The sequence below is a fragment of the Entelurus aequoreus genome, linkage group LG05 (genome assembly GCF_033978785.1).
Source record: "Entelurus aequoreus isolate RoL-2023_Sb linkage group LG05, RoL_Eaeq_v1.1, whole genome shotgun sequence".
NCBI lineage: Eukaryota > Metazoa > Chordata > Actinopteri > Syngnathiformes > Syngnathidae > Entelurus > Entelurus aequoreus.
The window spans coordinates 77514972-77531797 of record NC_084735.1 but is presented as its reverse complement, the minus strand read 5'-3'; the positions used below and the strand labels follow the sequence as shown (position 1 = coordinate 77531797).

Genomic DNA, 16826 nt, shown 5'->3' with positions numbered 1-16826 from the left:
ACCCCAAACACATGTCAAAAATGGTAAAGGGATGGCTAAATCAGGCTAGCATTAAGGTTTTAGAATGACCTTCCCAAAGTCCTGACTCAAACATGTGGACAATGCTGAAGAAACAAGTCCATGTCAGAAAACCCAACAAATTTAGCTGAACTGCACCAATTTTATCAAGAGGAGTGGTCAAAAATTCAACCAGAAGCTTGTGGATGGCTACCAAAAGTGCCTTATTGCAGTGAAACTTGCCAAGGGACATGTAACCAAATATTAACATTGCTATATGTATACTTTTGACCCAGCAGATTTGCTCACATTTTCAGGAGACCCACAATAAATTCATAAAAGAACCAAACTTAATGAATTTTTTTTGTGACTAACAAGTATGTGCTCCAATCACTCTATCACAAAAAAATATAAAAAGCCTGACAACCACCAGGGGGCAGTATGGTAGAAGACTAACTCTGTGGTAGTGCTGTTGGAAATTGCAAAGACAAACTTCCTGTTGACCAAATAAGGTTTATTAAAGGCCTACTGAAATGAATTTTTTTTTATTTAAACGGGGATAGCAGATCTATTCTATGTGTCATACTTGATCATTTCGCGACATTGCCATATTTTTGCTGAAAGGATTTAGTATAGAACAACGACGATAAAGATCACAACTTTTGGTATGTGATAAAAAAAAGGCTTGCACCTACCGGAAGTAGCGTGACGTAGTCAATTGAACATATACGCAAAGTTCCCTATTGTTTACAATGATGGCCGCATGAAGTGAGAGAGATTCGGACCGAGAAAGCGACGATTTCCCCATTAATTTGAGCGAGGATGAAAGATTTGTGGATGAGTAAAGTGCAAGTGAAGGACTAGTGGGGAGTTGAAGCTATTCAGATAGGGAAGATGCTGTGAGAGCCGGGGGTGACCTGATATTCAGCTGGGAATGACTACAACAGTAAATAAACACAAGACATATATATACTCTATTAGCCACAACACAACCAGGCTTATATTTAATATGCCACAAATTAATCCTGCATAAAAACACCTATGTGTTTGTTATGCTAGCTCCTAGCTCCTCTGCCAGCTCCTAGCTCCATAGAACACGCCAATACAATTCAAACACCTGATCAACACACACAATCACTCAGCCCAAAAGACCGTTTACCTAACCCAAGGTTCATAAAGCTTATATATTTTTAAAAAGTTACGTACGTGACGCGCACATACGGTCAAGCTATCAAATGTTTAGCAGCCAAGGCTGCATACTCACGGTACCTGATATTCAGCTGGGAATGACTACAACAGTAAATAAACACAAGACATATATTTACTCAATTAGCCACAACACAACCAGGCTTATATTTAATATGACACAAATTAATCCTGCATGAAAACACCTACGTGTTTGTTATGCTAACTCCTAGCTCCTATGCTAGCTCCTAGCTCCATAGAACACGCCAATACAATTCAAACAACTGATCAACACACACAATCACTCAGCCCAAAAGACCGTTCACCTAACCCAAGGTTCATAAAGCTTATATATTTTTAAAAAGTTACGTACATACGCAAAAAAAAAGTTGCGCACATACGGTCAAGCGATCAAATGTTTAGAAGCCAAAGCTGCATACTCACAGTAGCACGTCTGCGTCTTTGTCATCCAAATCAAAGTAATCCTGGTAAGAGTCTGTGTTGTCCCAGTTCTCTACAGGCGTCTGTGTATCGAAGTCAAAAGTCCTCCTGGTTAGAGTCTCTGTTATCCGAGTTCTTCCATCTTGACTGCATCTTTCGGGAATGTAAACAAAGAAGCGCCGGCTGTGTACTGTTGTTGCTGACTTCGTTCGAAAAATACGTCCGTTTCGCACCGACAACTTTCTTCTTTGCTTGCTCAGCTTCTTTCTCCATAATGCAATGAACATAATTGCAACAGATTCACGAACACAGATGTCCAGAATACTGTGGAATTATGAAATGAAAACAGAGCTTTTTCGTATTGGCTTCAATGTGGAAGGCATACCCGTGTTCCCCGGGCTACGTCACGCGCATACGTCATCCTCAGAGGCGTTTCGAACCGGAAGTTTAGCGGCAAATTTAAAATGTCACTTTATAAGTTAACCCGGCCGTATTGGCATGTGTTATAATGTTAAGATTTCATCATTGATGTATAAACTATCAGACTGCGTGGTCGGTAGTAGTGGCTTTCAGTAGGCCTTTAAGAAATGACAAGCAAGACAAAAGTGTAGTTCCTTCCAGTGCCTGTAGATAGCAGTGTGACCAACAGTTAGTCCGCTGCCAAATGTTTCCCCTCCATGTTGACTTCTTTGTGCTTTTCCCGCCACTGCTTATACCGAACCCGACTCTTCTTGTAGCCGAATCTGGCGATGTCCGCCATGAACACCCACGCCAGTCCGTACATGACCACGCCGCCGAACTTCATGACCGCCGCCGTTCTCGGCGAGGTCAGCTCGTGGTAGAACATGGCGCCGCCCACGCCTACGCGGACGGTGGCGAATAGGAAGATGAAGAGCAGGTCCACGGCGTCGCCCAGCAGGCTGTCGTACAGGCCCGTGCGGCGCAGGAACCAGCGGGTCTGCAGCAGGGGGTTGGTGAGCTCGCTGCCGAAGATCACGGCGCAGGTCTCGCAGGCCGACGCCCCCGTCAGCAGCGCCAGTAGGATCCCCGCGATGCTGGCGGCGTGGTGGGCCAACATGACCCTGCCCTCCGTGCCGAAGCGCACGCACCAGCCAATGTCGAAAAGGAAGTAGCCGAGGCAGACGGACAAAGCCCGAATCTGGAGCCGCGTGTTCTCTGTTCCTGAGAATTAAGAGTTAGTCTTGTTGGGTATAAACCGCACCGCCGTGGACGCTGGCTAACCTGCGTGCGTGAGAGGCCAGGGTCCGTCTACGAAGATGACGTACGCCGTCAGCAGGACGATGACCACGCCGTGGGACAGCGTGACCATGCGGCAGTTCCACTCGGGCCCCCGTTGAGGAGAGACCCTGCAGAACGCCACATAGAGACCCGACCAGCCAATCAGACTGCACAGCACCTGCAGCACTGCCATGGCTGTCTGCTCCTACGCCCTTATTTGGTCACTGGATGATGACCATAACATTTGATTATTACATCACGACATATCGAAAACAGAATAAGCATTTTGCAGAAAAAACTACCTCTCAGCATCCATGCAGTCTTACTTGGTACTTCAATGTGATGCAAAATATTTTGATTTTCGCATTCCTATGTTAAATTCTGGGGCGTGGATGTGTGAAGGATGAAGGATGACGCCGGTGATGATCGTTGAACAAAGACTAATTTAATAATCAAGCGAGCGTCACATCCTGTGGAGGATCTAACCCGGGGGTCGGCAACCCGCGGCTCTAGAGCCGCATGCGGCTCTTTAGCGCCGCCCTAGTGGCTCTCTGGAGCTTTTTCAAAAATGTGTGAAAAATGGAAAAAGATGACGGGAAAAAAAATATTTTGGGTTTTAATATGGTTTCTGTAGGAGGACAAACATGACACAAACCTCCCTAATTGTTATAAAGTACACTGTTTATATTAAACATGCTTCACTGATTCGAGTATTTGGCGAGCGCCGTTTTGTCCTACTAATTTTGGCGGTCCTTGAACTCACCGTATTTTGTTTACATATATAACTTTCTCCGACTTCCTAGGACGTGTTTTATGCCACTTCTTTTTCTGTCTCATATTGTCCACCAAACTTTTAATGTTGTGCGTGAATGCACAAAGGTGAGTTTTGTTGATGTTATTGACTTGTGTGGAGTGCTAATCAGGCATATTTGGTCACTGCATGACTACAAGCTAATCGATGCTAACATGCTATTTAGGCTAGCTATATGTACATATTGCATCATTATGCCTCATTTGTACGTATATTTGAGGTCATTTAGTTTCCTTTAAGTCCTCTTAATTCAATTCATATCTCATGACACACTATCATTATGTAATATGGCTTTTAATTTTTTGCGGCTCCAGACAGATTTGTTTTTTGTATTTTTGCTCCAATATGGCTCTTTCAACATTTTGGGTTGCCGACCCCTGATTTAACCAAAGAAGAAGGCAGACAGCAAGTCCGTATAGAGCAGGCCTGGGCAATTATTTTGACTCGGGGGGCCACATTTAGAGAAAAAAATGTGTCTGGGGGCCGGTATATCTATTTTTAGGAACACTAATACAAAACCTCGCAATAATGTCTGATTGAATGCTAAAAACGTTATGCCAGACCGCCTTAAAAAACGTAATTGAATTTTACATTTTTCTACGAACAATAAAACACTGAATATTGACAAAATATGAACGTCACACCCCCTTTCGATCGACACATTTTACAATCAAGTGAAACGCAACAAAAATGCAACAAACAGTGAAATATGAACGCGAAGGGTACAAAATAAACCCAATTACAATCTGATATATCTGATATATCACTAAGCTTTAGAACTTTGTTGTGAAAATCTCCTTCCGCGTCTGTGGAAACGCTTCCCGCCCACACTGCTTGGTGCCTCGTCTGAACTGCTGTGACGTAGATGACCATAGTAACTACAGATGACCATCGTAACTATTTAGATTACAATATTAAATAATTAGATTACCATAGTAACTGGTACATCATCCATAAGCGCAGATTCCAACCATTGAAATACTTTGTATAGTTCAAGACTTGCGGTCATTAGAAAACATGACTGCACATCATAATGGCAGCTAGTTTCCATCTTGAAGATCTAAAAAAATTATTTGGGAATGTCCGGCGGGCCAGATTGAAAATCTTAACGGGCCGCATGTGGCCCCCGGGCCTTAATTTGCCCAGGTTTGGTATAGACCGGGGGTCGGCAACCCGCGGCTCTAGAGCCGCATCTTTAGCGCCGCCCTAGTGGCTCTCTGGAGATTTTTCAAAAATGTATGAAGAATGGAAAAAGATGAGGGGAAAAAAAACAATTTTTTTGTTTCAGAATGTTTTCTGTGGGAGGACAAACATGACATAAACCTCGCTAATTGTTATAAATCACACTGTTTATATTAAACATGCTTCACTGATTCGAGTATTTGGCGAGCGCCGTTTTGTCCTACTAATTTTGGCGGTCCTCGAACTCGCCGTATAGTTTGTTTCCATGTATAACTTTCTCCGACTTTCTAGGACGTGTTTTATGCCACGTTTTCTATCTCATTTTGTCCACCACACTTTTAACGTTGGGCATGAGTGCACAAAGGTGAGTTTTGTTGATGTTATTGACTTGTGTGGAGTGCTAATCAGACATATTTGGTCACTGCGTGACTGCAAGCTAATCGATGCTAACATGCTATTTAGGCTAGCTATATGTACATATTGCATATGCCTCATTTGTAGCTATATTTGAGGTCATTTAGTTTCCTTTAAGTCCTCTTAATTACATTTATATCTCATGACACATGTAATATGGCTTTTAATTTTTTGCGGCTCCAGACAGATTTGTTTTTGTATTTTTGCTCCAATATGGCTCTTTCAACATTTTGGGTTGCCGACCCCTGGTATAGACCGATACGATGTCATCTCAAGTTTCTTAGGTTTATGGCACAGAAGTTGACTCCATCATAACCATGTAAAGGCATGTTTGTGTATGCACAAAACCCAAAACCAGTGAAGTTGGCACGTTGTGTAATTCGTCAATAAAAACAGAAAACAATGATTTGCAAATCCTTTTCAACTTATATTCAATTGAATAGACCGCAAAGACAAGATATTTAATGTTCGAACTTTTTTTTGTGTGCAAATAATCATTAACTTAGAATTTAATGGCAACAACACATTGCAAAAAAGTTGTCGCAAGGGCATTTTTACCAGTGTTACATGGCCTTTCCTTTAACAATGAGCCCGAGCTCAGCGAAGCCGGCGGCGCCTCTGGGTGTTGTTGATAAATGGCTTTCGCTTTGCATATTAGAGTTTTAACTTGCACTTACAGATGTAGCGACGAACTGTAGTTACTGACAGTGGTTTTCTAAAGTCTTTCTGAGCCCATGTGGTGATATCCTTTACACACTGATGTTGCTTTTTGTTGCAGTACAGCCTGAGGGATCGAAGGTCACGGACTTAGCTGCTTACGTGCAGTGATTTCTCCAGATTCTCTGAACCTTTTGATGATATTAGAGACCTTAGATGGTGAAATCCCTAAATTCCTTGCAATAGCTCGTTGGGAAATGTTGTTCTTAAACTGTTGGACAATTTGCTCACGCATTTGTTCACAAAGTGGTGACCCTCGCCAGATCCTTGTTTGTGAATGACTGAGCATTTCATGGAAGCTGCTTTAATACCCAATCAAGGCACCCACCTGTTCCCAATTAGCCTGTTCACCTGTGTGATGTTCCAAATAAGTGTTAGGCGAGCATTCCTCAACTTTCTCAGTCTTTTTTACCACTTGTGCCAGCTTTTTTGAAACGTATTGCAGGCATCAAATTCCAAATGAGCTAATATTTGCAAAAAAACTAAGTTTCCCAGTTTGAACGTTAAGTATCTTGTCTTTGCAGTCTATTCAATGAAAAGGACCCGCAAATCATTGTATTCTGTTTTTATTTACGATTTACACAACGTGCCAACTTCACTAGTTTTGGGTTTTGTGGTACGTGCTCTTACGGGGATCTGGTCAACCCACAAAACATGTTATTTCATAGTAAAATAGATACTACACCCGGAGACATGCATGACACTAATCCTCATGGATGCTGAGAGGCAGGCATTTATACTCGAGGCTATCGTATCTCCAAGCATTTGACATGTTATAAAACCGCTTACCTTCAGTGTGCACCCTCATCAAGGCCAGCCTGCATCACCGTGCACAACTAAATACCCATGCATCGCCACCAAAGTGCCAGAAACTGATCACATCCATGTCAAAGTGAGGCACAGAAGCGACTCGACCAGACAGTTACTTTGATGCCTTCTTTCCTTCCCCTCGCACCTTCAAACGCGATCCTCTTAAAGGATTACTACCCGGTCTGCTTGTCCCTCACCTGACAGCCCACACTTAGGGGGAAAACACCCCTCTCGTCGTCACACTAATCTAGTTATACTCCAAAGAAGATGGCCTCCAAGCTGCACTGACAAAGTCTACCCCGGGGGTCGGCAACCCGCGGCTCTAGAGCTGCATGCGGCTCTTTAGCGCCGCCCTAGTGGCTCTCTGGAGATTTTTTAAAAATGTATGAAGAATGGAAAAAGATGAGGGGAAAAAAATATATATATTTTTGTTTTAGTATGGTTTCTGTAGGAGGACAAACATGACACAAACCTCCCTAATTGTTATAAATCACACTGTTTATATTAAACATGCTTCACTGATTCGAGTATTTGGCGAGCGCTGTTTTGTCCTACTAATTTTGGCGGTCCTTGAACTCACCGTATAGTTTGTATACATGTATAACTTTCTCCGACTTCCTAGGACGTGTTTTATGCCACTTCTTTTTCTGTCGCATTTTGTCCACCACGCTTTTAACGTTGGGCATGAGTGCACAAAGGTGAGTTTTGTTGATGTTATTGACTTGTGTGGAGTGCTAATCAGACATATTTGGTCACTGCATGACTGCAAGCTAATCGATGCTAACATGCTATATAGGCTAGCGATATGTACATATTGCATCATTATGCCTCATTTGTAGCTATATTTGAGCTCATTTTGTTGCCTTTAAGTCCTCTTAATTAAATCTCATGACACATGTAATATGGCTTTTAATTTTTTGCGGCTCCAGACAGATTTGTTTTTGTATTTTTGGTCCAATATGGCTCTTTCAACATTTTGGGTTGCCGACCCCTGGTCTACCCTGTCTGAACCCATCCCATCACAAACTACATATTTTTTTGTTACAGCGGGCGCATTTCTTAGATTTGTCAGTGTGGGGCTTTTGGTGAGAAAATACAAAACAAAGAACCATTTGTTTTCAAGTACAAAACCCCAAACCAGTGAAGTTGGCACGTTGTGTGAATGGTACATAAAAACAGAAAACAATGATTCTCAAATCCTTTTCAACCTATATTCAATTGAATAGACTGCAAAGACAAGATACTTAACGGTCGAACTGGAGAACCTTATTTTTTGCAAATTTTAGGTCTTTTGGAATTTGATGCCTTCCACGTGTTTTAAAAAAGCTGGCACAAGTAGCAAAAAAGAATGAAAAAGTTGAGGAATGCTCATCAAACACTTATTTGGAACATCCCACAGGTGAACAGGCTAATTGGGAACAGGTGGGTGCCATGACTGGGTATAAAAGCAGCTTCCATGAAATGTTCAGTCATTCACAAACAAGGATGGGGCGAGGATCACCACTTTGTGAACAAATGCCTGAGCAATTTGTTCAAGAACAACATTTCTCAACCAGCCATTGCAAGGAATTTAGGGATTTCACCATCTACGGTCTGTAATATCAAAAGGTTCAGAGAATCTGGAGAAATCACTGCACGTAAGCGATGGTATTACAGACCTTCGACCCCTCAGGCGGTACTGCATCAAAAAGAGACATTGGTGTGTAAAGGATATCACCACATGGGCTCAGGAACACTTCAGAACACCACTGTCAGTAACTACAGGTTGTCGCTACATCTGTAAGTGCAAGTTAAAACTCTAATATGCAAAGCCAAAGCCATTTATCAACAACACCCAGAAACGCCGCCGGCTTCGCTGGGCCCGGGACCCTGTCGTAAAAATTCCAAAAAACGGACTTGCTTCAGCAGCACAATTCTGGTGCTGTAGTTGTAGGAGATGTCTCAAAACGTCATCAGGAGTCCCGACTAAACCCGTAAATGTAAGAAAATGTAAGAAAATGCATTTTTTACGCAAAAAATTTTTTGCTAAAATGTCGTAAGGGGGGACCCTGTCGTAAAAATTCCAAAAAACGGACTTGCTTCAGCAGCACAATTCTGGTGCTGTAGTTGTAGGAGATGTCTCAAAACGTCATCAGGAGTCCCGACTAAACCCGTAAATGTAAGAAAATGTAAGAAAATGCATTTTTTAAGAAAAACATTTTTTGCTAAAATGTCGTAAGGGGGGACCCGGTCGTAAAAATTCCAAAAAACGGACTTGCTTCAGCAGCACAATTCTGGTGCTGTAGTTGTAGGAGATGTCTCAAAACGTCATCAGGAGTCCCGACTAAACCCGTAAATGTAAGAAAATGCATTTTTTACGCAAAACATTTTTTGCTAAAATGTCGTAAGGGGGGAACCCTGTCGTAAAAATGCCAAAAAACGGACTTGCTTCAGCAGTACAATTCTGGTGCTGTAGTTGTAGGAGATGTCTCAAAACGTCATCAGGAGTCCCTACAAAACCTAAAAATGGCATAAAATGCTTTTTTTGGGAAAACTTTTTTTTTACAAAAAAAAATTCAAAAAACAGACTTGCTTCAGCAGCACAATTCTGGTGCTGTAGTTGTAGGAGATGTCTCAAAACGTCATCAGGAGTCCCGACTAAACCCGTAAATGTAAGAAAATGTAAGAAAATGCATTTTTTACGAAAAACATTTTTTGCTAAAATGTCGTAAGGGGGGACCCTGTCGTAAAAATTCCAAAAAACGGACTTGCCTCAGCAGCACAATTCTGGTGCTGTAGTTGTAGGAGATGTCTCAAAACGTCATCAGGAGTCCCGACTAAACCCGTAAATGTAAGAAAATGTAAGAAAATGCATTTTTTAAGAAAAACATTTTTTGCTAAAATGTCGTAAGGGGGGACCCTGTCGTAAAAATGCCAAAAAACGGACTTGCTTCAGCAGTACAATTCTGGTGCTGTAGTTGTAGGAGATGTCTCAAAACGTCATCAGGAGTCCCTACAAAACCTAAAAATGGCATAAAATGTTTTTTTGGGAAAACTTTTTTTTTACAAAAAAAAATTCAAAAAACAGACTTGCTTCAGCAGCACAATTCTGGTGCTGTAGTTGTAGGAGATGTCTCAAAACGTCATCAGGAGTCCCGACTCAACCCGTAAATGTAAGAAAATGTAAGAAAATGCATTTTTTACGAAAAACATTTTTTGCTAAAATGTCGTAAGGGGGGACCCTGTCGTAAAAATTCCAAAAAACGGACTTGCTTCAGCAGCACAATTCTCGTGCTGTAGTTGTAGGAGATGTCTCAAAACGTCATCAGGAGTCCCGACTCAACCTGTAAATCTAAGAAAATGCATTTTTTACGAAAAACATTTTTTGCTAAAATGTCGTAAGGGGGGACCCTGTCGTAAAAATGCCAAAAAACGGACTTGCTTCAGCAGCACAATTCTGGTGCTGTAGTTGTAGGAGATGTCTCAAAACGTCATCAGGAGTCCCGACTAAACCCGTAAATGTAAGAAAATGTAAGAAAATGCATTTTTTAAGAAAAACATTTTTTGCTAAAATGTCGTAAGGGGGGACCCTGTCGTAAAAATGCCAAAAAACGGACTTGCTTCAGCAGTACAATTATGGTGCTGTAGTTGTAGGAGATGTCTCAAAACGTCATCAGGAGTCCCTACAAAACCTAAAAATGGCATAAAATGCTTTTTTTGGGAAAACTTTTTTTTTACAAAAAAAAATTCAAAAAACGGACTTGTTTGAGCAGCACAATTCTGGTGCTGTAGTTGTAGGAGATATCTCAAAACGTCATCAGGAGTCCCGACTAAACCCGTAAATGTAAGAAAATGTAAGAAAATGCATTTTTTACGAAAAACATTTTTTGCTAAAATGTCGTAAGGGGGGACCCTGTCGTAAAAATTCCAAAAAACGGACTTGCTTCAGCAGCACAATTCTGGTGCTGTAGTTGTAGGAGATGTCTCAAAACGTCATCAGGAGTCCCGACTAAACCCGTAAATGTAGAAAATGTAAGAAAATGCATTTTTTAAGAAAAACATTTTTTGCTAAAATGTCGTAAGGGGGGACCCTGTCGTAAAAATGCCAAAAAACGGACTTGCTTCAGCAGCACAATTCTGGTGCTGTAGTTGTAGGAGATGTCTTAAAACGTCATCTGGAGTCCCTACAAAACCTAAAAATGGCATAAAATGCTTTTTTTGGGAAAACTTTTTTTTTACAAAAAAAAATTCAAAAAACGGACTTGTTTGAGCAGCACAATTCTGGTGCTGTAGTTGTAGGAGATGTCTCAAAACGTCATCAGGAGTCCCGACTAAACCCGTAAATGTAAGAAAATGTAAGAAAATGCATTTTTTACGAAAAACATTTTTTGCTAAAATGTCGTAAGGGGGGACCCTGTCGTAAAAATTCCAAAAAACGGACTTGCTTCAGCAGCACAATTCTGGTGCTGTAGTTGTAGGAGATGTCTCAAAACGTCATCAGGAGTCCCTACAAAACCTAAAAATGGCATAAAATGTTTTTTTGGGAAAACTTTTTTTTTACAAAAAAAAATTCAAAAAACAGACTTGCTTCAGCAGCACAATTCTGGTGCTGTAGTTGTAGGAGATGTCTCAAAACGTCATCAGGAGTCCCGACTAAACCCGTAAATGTAAGAAAATGCATTTTTTAAGAAAAACATTTTTTGCTAAAATGTCGTAAGGGGGGACCCTGTCGTAAAAATTCCAAAAAACGGACTTGCTTCAGCAGCACAATTCTGGTGCTGTAGTTGTAGGAGATGTCTCAAAACGTCATCAGGAGTCCCGGCTAAACCCGTAAATGTAAGAAAATGTAAGAAAATGCATTTTTTAAGAAAACATTTTTTTGCTAAAATGTCGTAAGGGGGGACCCTGTCGTAAAAATGCCAAAAAACGGACTTGCTTCAGCAGTACAATTCTGGTGCTGTAGTTGTAGGAGATGTCTCAAAACGTCATCAGGAGTCCCGACTCAACCCGTAAATCTAAGAAAATGTAAGAAAATGCATTTTTTACGAAAAACATTTTTTGCTAAAATGTCGTAAGGGGGGACCCTGTCGTAAAAATTCCAAAAAACGGACTTGCTTCAGCAGCACAATTCTGGTGCTGTAGTTGTAGGAGATGTCTCAAAACGTCATCAGGAGTCCCGACTAAACCCGTAAATGTAAGAAAATGTAAGAAAATGCATTTTTTAAGAAAAACATTTTTTGCTAAAATGTCGCCTGTCGTAAAAATGCCAAAAAACGGACTTGCTTCAGCAGTACAATTCTGGTGCTGTAGTTGTAGGAGATGTCTCAAAACGTCATCAGGAGTCCCTACAAAACCTAAAAATGGCATAAAATGCTTTTTTTGGGAAAACTTTTTTTTTACAAAAAAAAATTCCAAAAAACGGACTTGCTTCAGCAGCACAATTCTGGTGCTGTAGTTGTAGGAGATGTCTCAAAGCGTCATCAGGAGTCCCGACTAAACCCGTAAATGTAAGAAAATGTAAGAAAATGCATTTTTTAAGAAAAACATTTTTTGCTAAAATGTCGTAAGGGGGGACCCTGTCGTAAAAATTCCAAAAAACGGACTTGCTTCAGCAGTACAATTCTGGTGCTGTAGTTGTAGGAGATGTCTCAAAACGTCATCAGGAGTCCCTACAAAACCTAAAAATGGCATAAAATGCTTTTTTTGGGAAATCTTTTTTTTTACAAAAAATTTTTCCAAAAAACGGACTTGCTTCAGCAGCACAATTCTGGTGCTGTAGTTGTAGGAGATGTCTCAAAGCATCATCAGGAGTCCCGACTAAACCCGTAAATGTAAGAAAATGTAAGAAAATGCATTTTTTAAGAAAAACATTTTTTGCTAAAATGTCGTAAGGGGGGACCCTGTCGTAAAAATGTCAAAAAACGGACTTGCTTCAGCAGCACAATTCTGGTGCTGTAGTTGTAGGAGATGTCTCAAAACGTCATCAGGAGTCCCGACTAAACCCGTAAATGTAAGAAAATGTAAGAAAATGCATTTTTTAAGAAAAACATTTTTTGCTAAAATGTCGTAAGGGGGGACCCTGTCGTAAAAATTCCAAAAAACGGACTTGCTTCAGCAGCACAATTCTGGTGCTGTAGTTGTAGGAGATGTCTCAAAACGTCATCAGGAGTCCCGACTAAACCCGTAAATGTAAGAAAATGTAAGAAAATGCATTTTTTACGAAAAACATTTTTTGCTAAAATGTCGTAAGGGGGGACCCTGTCGTAAAAATTCCAAAAAACGGACTTGCTTCAGCAGCACAATTCTGGTGCTGTAGTTGTAGGAGATGTCTCAAAACGTCATCAGGAGTCCCGACTAAACCCGTAAATGTAAGAAAATGTAAGAAAATGCATTTTTTAAGAAAAACATTTTTTGCTAAAATGTCGTAAGGGGGGACCCTGTCGTAAAAATGCCAAAAAACGGACTTGCTTCAGCAGTACAATTCTGGTGCTGTAGTTGTAGGAGATGTCTCAAAACGTCATCAGGAGTCCCTACAAAACCTAAAAATGGCATAAAATGCTTTTTTTGGGAAAACTTTTTTTTTACAAAAAAAAATTCCAAAAAACGGACTTGCTTCAGCAGCACATTTCTGGTGCTGTAGTTGTAGGAGATGTCTCAAAACGTCATCGGGAGTCCCGACTAAACCCGTAAATGTAAGAAAATGTAAGAAAATGCATTTTTTACGAAAAAATTTTTTTGCTAAAATGTCGTAAGGGGGGACCCTGTCGTAAAAATGCCAAAAAACGGACTTTCTTCAGCAGCACAATTCTGGTGCTGTAGTTGTAGGAGATGTCTCAAAACGTCATCAGGAGTCCCGACTAAACCCGTAAATGTAAGAAAATGTAAGAAAATGCATTTTTTACGAAAAACATTTTTTGCTAAAATGTCGTAAGGGGGGACCCTGTCGTAAAAATTCCAAAAAACGGACTTGCTTCAGCAGCACAATTCTGGTGCTGTAGTTGTAGGAGATGTCTCAAAACGTCATCAGGAGTCCCGACTAAACCCGTAAATGTAAGAAAATGTAAGAAAATGCATTTTTTAAGAAAAACATTTTTTGCTAAAATGTCGTAAGGGGGGACCCTGTCGTAAAAATGCCAAAAAACGGACTTGCTTCAGCAGTACAATTCTGGTGCTGTAGTTGTAGGAGATGTCTCAAAACGTCATCAGGAGTCCCTACAAAACCTAAAAATGGCATAAAATGCTTTTTTTGGGAAAACTTTTTTTTTAGAAAAAAAATTTCCAAAAAACGGACTTGCTTCAGCAGCACATTTCTGGTGCTGTAGTTGTAGGAGATGTCTCAAAACGTCATCGGGAGTCCCGACTAAACCCGTAAATGTAAGAAAATGTAAGAAAATGCATTTTTTACGAAAAAATTTTTTTGCTAAAATGTCGTAAGGGGGGACCCTGTCGTAAAAATGCCAAAAAACGGACTTTCTTCAGCAGCACAATTCTGGTGCTGTAGTTGTAGGAGATGTCTCAAAACGTCATCAGGAGTCCCGACTGAACCCGTAAATGTAAGAAAATGTAAGAAAATGCATTTTTTAAGAAAAACATTTTTTGCTAAAATGTCGTAAGGGGGGACCCTGTCGTAAAAATGCCAAAAAACGTACTTGCTTCAGCAGTACAATTCTGGTGCTGTAGTTGTAGGAGATGTCTCAAAACGTCATCAGGAGTCCCTACAAAACCTAAAAATGGCATAAAATGTTTTTTTGGGAAAACTTTTTTTTTACAAAAAAAAATTCAAAAAACAGACTTGCTTCAGCAGCACAATTCTGGTGCTGTAGTTGTAGGAGATGTCTCAAAACGTCATCAGGAGTCCCGACTAAACCCGTAAATGTAAGAAAATGTAAGAAAATGCATTTTTTACGAAAAACATTTTTTGCTAAAATGTCGTAAGGGGGACCCTGTCGTAAAAATTCCAAAAAACGGACTTGCTTCAGCAGTACAATTCTGGTGCTGTAGTTGTAGGAGATGTCTCAAAACGTCATCAGGAGTCCCTACAAAACCTAAAAATGGCATAAAATGCTTTTTTTGGGAAAACTTTTTTTTTACAAAAAAAAAAATTCAAAAAACAGACTTGCTTCAGCAGCACAATTCTGGTGCTGTAGTTGTAGGAGATGTCTCAAAACGTCATCAGGAGTCCCGACTAAACCCGTAAATGTAAGAAAATGTAAGAAAATGCATTTTTTACGAAAAACATTTTTTGCTAAAATGTCGTAAGGGGGACCCTGTCGTAAAAATTCCAAAAAACGGACTTGCTTCAGCAGCACAATTCTGGTGCTGTAGTTGTAGGAGATGTCTCAAAACGTCATCAGGAGTCCCGACTAAACCCGTAAATGTAAGAAAATGTAAGAAAATGCATTTTTTACGAAAAACATTTTTTGCTAAAATGTCGTAAGGGGGGACCCTGTCGTAAAAATTCCAAAAAACGGACTTGCTTCAGCAGCACAATTCTGGTGCTGTAGTTGTAGGAGATGTCTCAAAACGTCATCAGGAGTCCCGACTAAACCCGTAAATGTAAGAAAATGTAAGAAAATGCATTTTTTAAGAAAAACATTTTTTGGTAAAATGTCGTAAAAATTCCAAAAAACGGACTTGCTTCAGCAGCACAATTCTGGTGCTGTAGTTGTAGGAGATGTCTCAAAACGTCATCAGGAGTCCCGACTAAACCCGAAAATGGAAGAAATTAGAAGAAAATGTATATTTTACGGAAAAATAATATTTTGCTAAATGTCGTAAAAAAAATTCAAAAAAACGGACTTGCTTCAGCAGCACAATTCTGGTGCTGTGGTTGTAGGAGATGTCTCAAAACGTCATCAGGAGTCCCGACTAAACCCGTAAATGTAAGAAAATGTAAGAAAATGCATTTTTTACGAAAAACATTTTTTGCTAAAATGTCGTAAGGAGGGACCCTGCGTAAAAATTCCAAAAAACTGACTTGCTTCAGCAGCACAATTCTGGTGCTGTAGTTGTAGGAGATGTCTTAAAACGTCATCAGGAGTCCCTACAAAACCTAAAAATGGCATAAAATGCTTTTTTTGGAAAAACTTTTTTTTTACAAAAAAAAATTCAAAAAACGGACTTGTTTGAGCAGCACAATTCTGGTGCTGTAGTTGTAGGAGATGTCTCAAAACGTCATCAGGAGTCCCGACTAAACCCGTAAATGTAAGAAAATGCATTTTTTAAGAAAAACATTTTTTGCTAAAATGTCGTAAGGGGGGACCCTGTCGTAAAAATTCCAAAAAACGGACTTGCTTCAGCAGCACAATTCTGGTGCTGTAGTTGTAGGAGATGTCTCAAAACGTCATCAGGAGTCCCGACTAAACCCGTAAATGTAAGAAAATGTAAGAAAATGCATTTTTTAAGAAAAACATTTTTTGCTAAAATGTCGTAAGGGGGGACCCTGTCGTAAAAATTCCAAAAAACGGACTTGCTTCAGCAGCACAATTCTGGTGCTGTAGTTGTAGGAGATGTCTCAAAACGTCATCAGGAGTCCCGACTAAACCCGTAAATGTAAGAAAATGTAAGAAAATGCATTTTTTAAGAAAACATTTTTTTGCTAAAATGTCGTAAGGGGGGACCCTGTCGTAAAAATGCCAAAAAACGGACTTGCTTCAGCAGTACAATTCTGGTGCTGTAGTTGTAGGAGATGTCTCAAAACGTCATCAGGAGTCCCTACAAAACCTAAAAATGGCATAAAATGCTTTTTTTGGGAAAACTTTTTTTTTTTTTTTTTAAATTAAAAAACAGACTTGCTTCAGCAGCACAATTCTGGTGCTGTAGTTGTAAGAGATGTCTCAAAACGTCATCAGGAGTCCCGACTAAACCAGTAAATGTAAGAAAATGCATTTTTTACGAAAAACATTTTTTGCTAAAATGTCGTAAGGGCCGAGCTCATCTAAGATGGACTGATGCAAAGTGTAAAAGTGTTCTGTGGTCTGACGAGTCCACATTTCAAATTGTTTTTGAAAACTGTGGACGTTGTGTCCTCCGGAACAAAGAGGAAAATAAC

General features: G+C 40.2%; 2 protein-coding genes across 3 annotated transcripts in view; one reads left to right on the top strand and one right to left on the bottom strand.

The window, feature by feature from the left end:
* Positions 1-1808: 1808 nt before the first annotated feature.
* LOC133651056 (TLC domain-containing protein 5-like) lies at positions 1809-6929 on the bottom strand. 2 transcript variants are annotated; one of them, XM_062048960.1, is made up of 3 exons: positions 6776-6929; positions 2866-3086; positions 1809-2805 (listed from the first exon to the last, which is right to left on the bottom strand). In XM_062048960.1, exons 2-3 carry the CDS (start codon positions 3053-3055, stop codon positions 2273-2275), a joined length of 723 nt encoding a protein of 240 aa, XP_061904944.1. In that variant the 5' UTR covers positions 3056-3086; positions 6776-6929; the 3' UTR covers positions 1809-2272. The 2 variants fall into 2 exon arrangements, with proteins under 2 accessions (XP_061904944.1, XP_061904945.1); XM_062048961.1 differs by having other exon boundaries at positions 2866-2990.
* Positions 5106-16826, top strand: part of rcc1l (RCC1 like) — a 34214-nt gene continuing 22493 nt past the window's right edge. Inside the window, exon 1 of the mRNA XM_062048958.1 lies at positions 5106-5219. Within this exon, the coding sequence (XP_061904942.1) occupies positions 5206-5219 (14 nt within the window). The 5' untranslated portion in view covers positions 5106-5205. The remainder of the gene's footprint in view (positions 5220-16826) is intronic.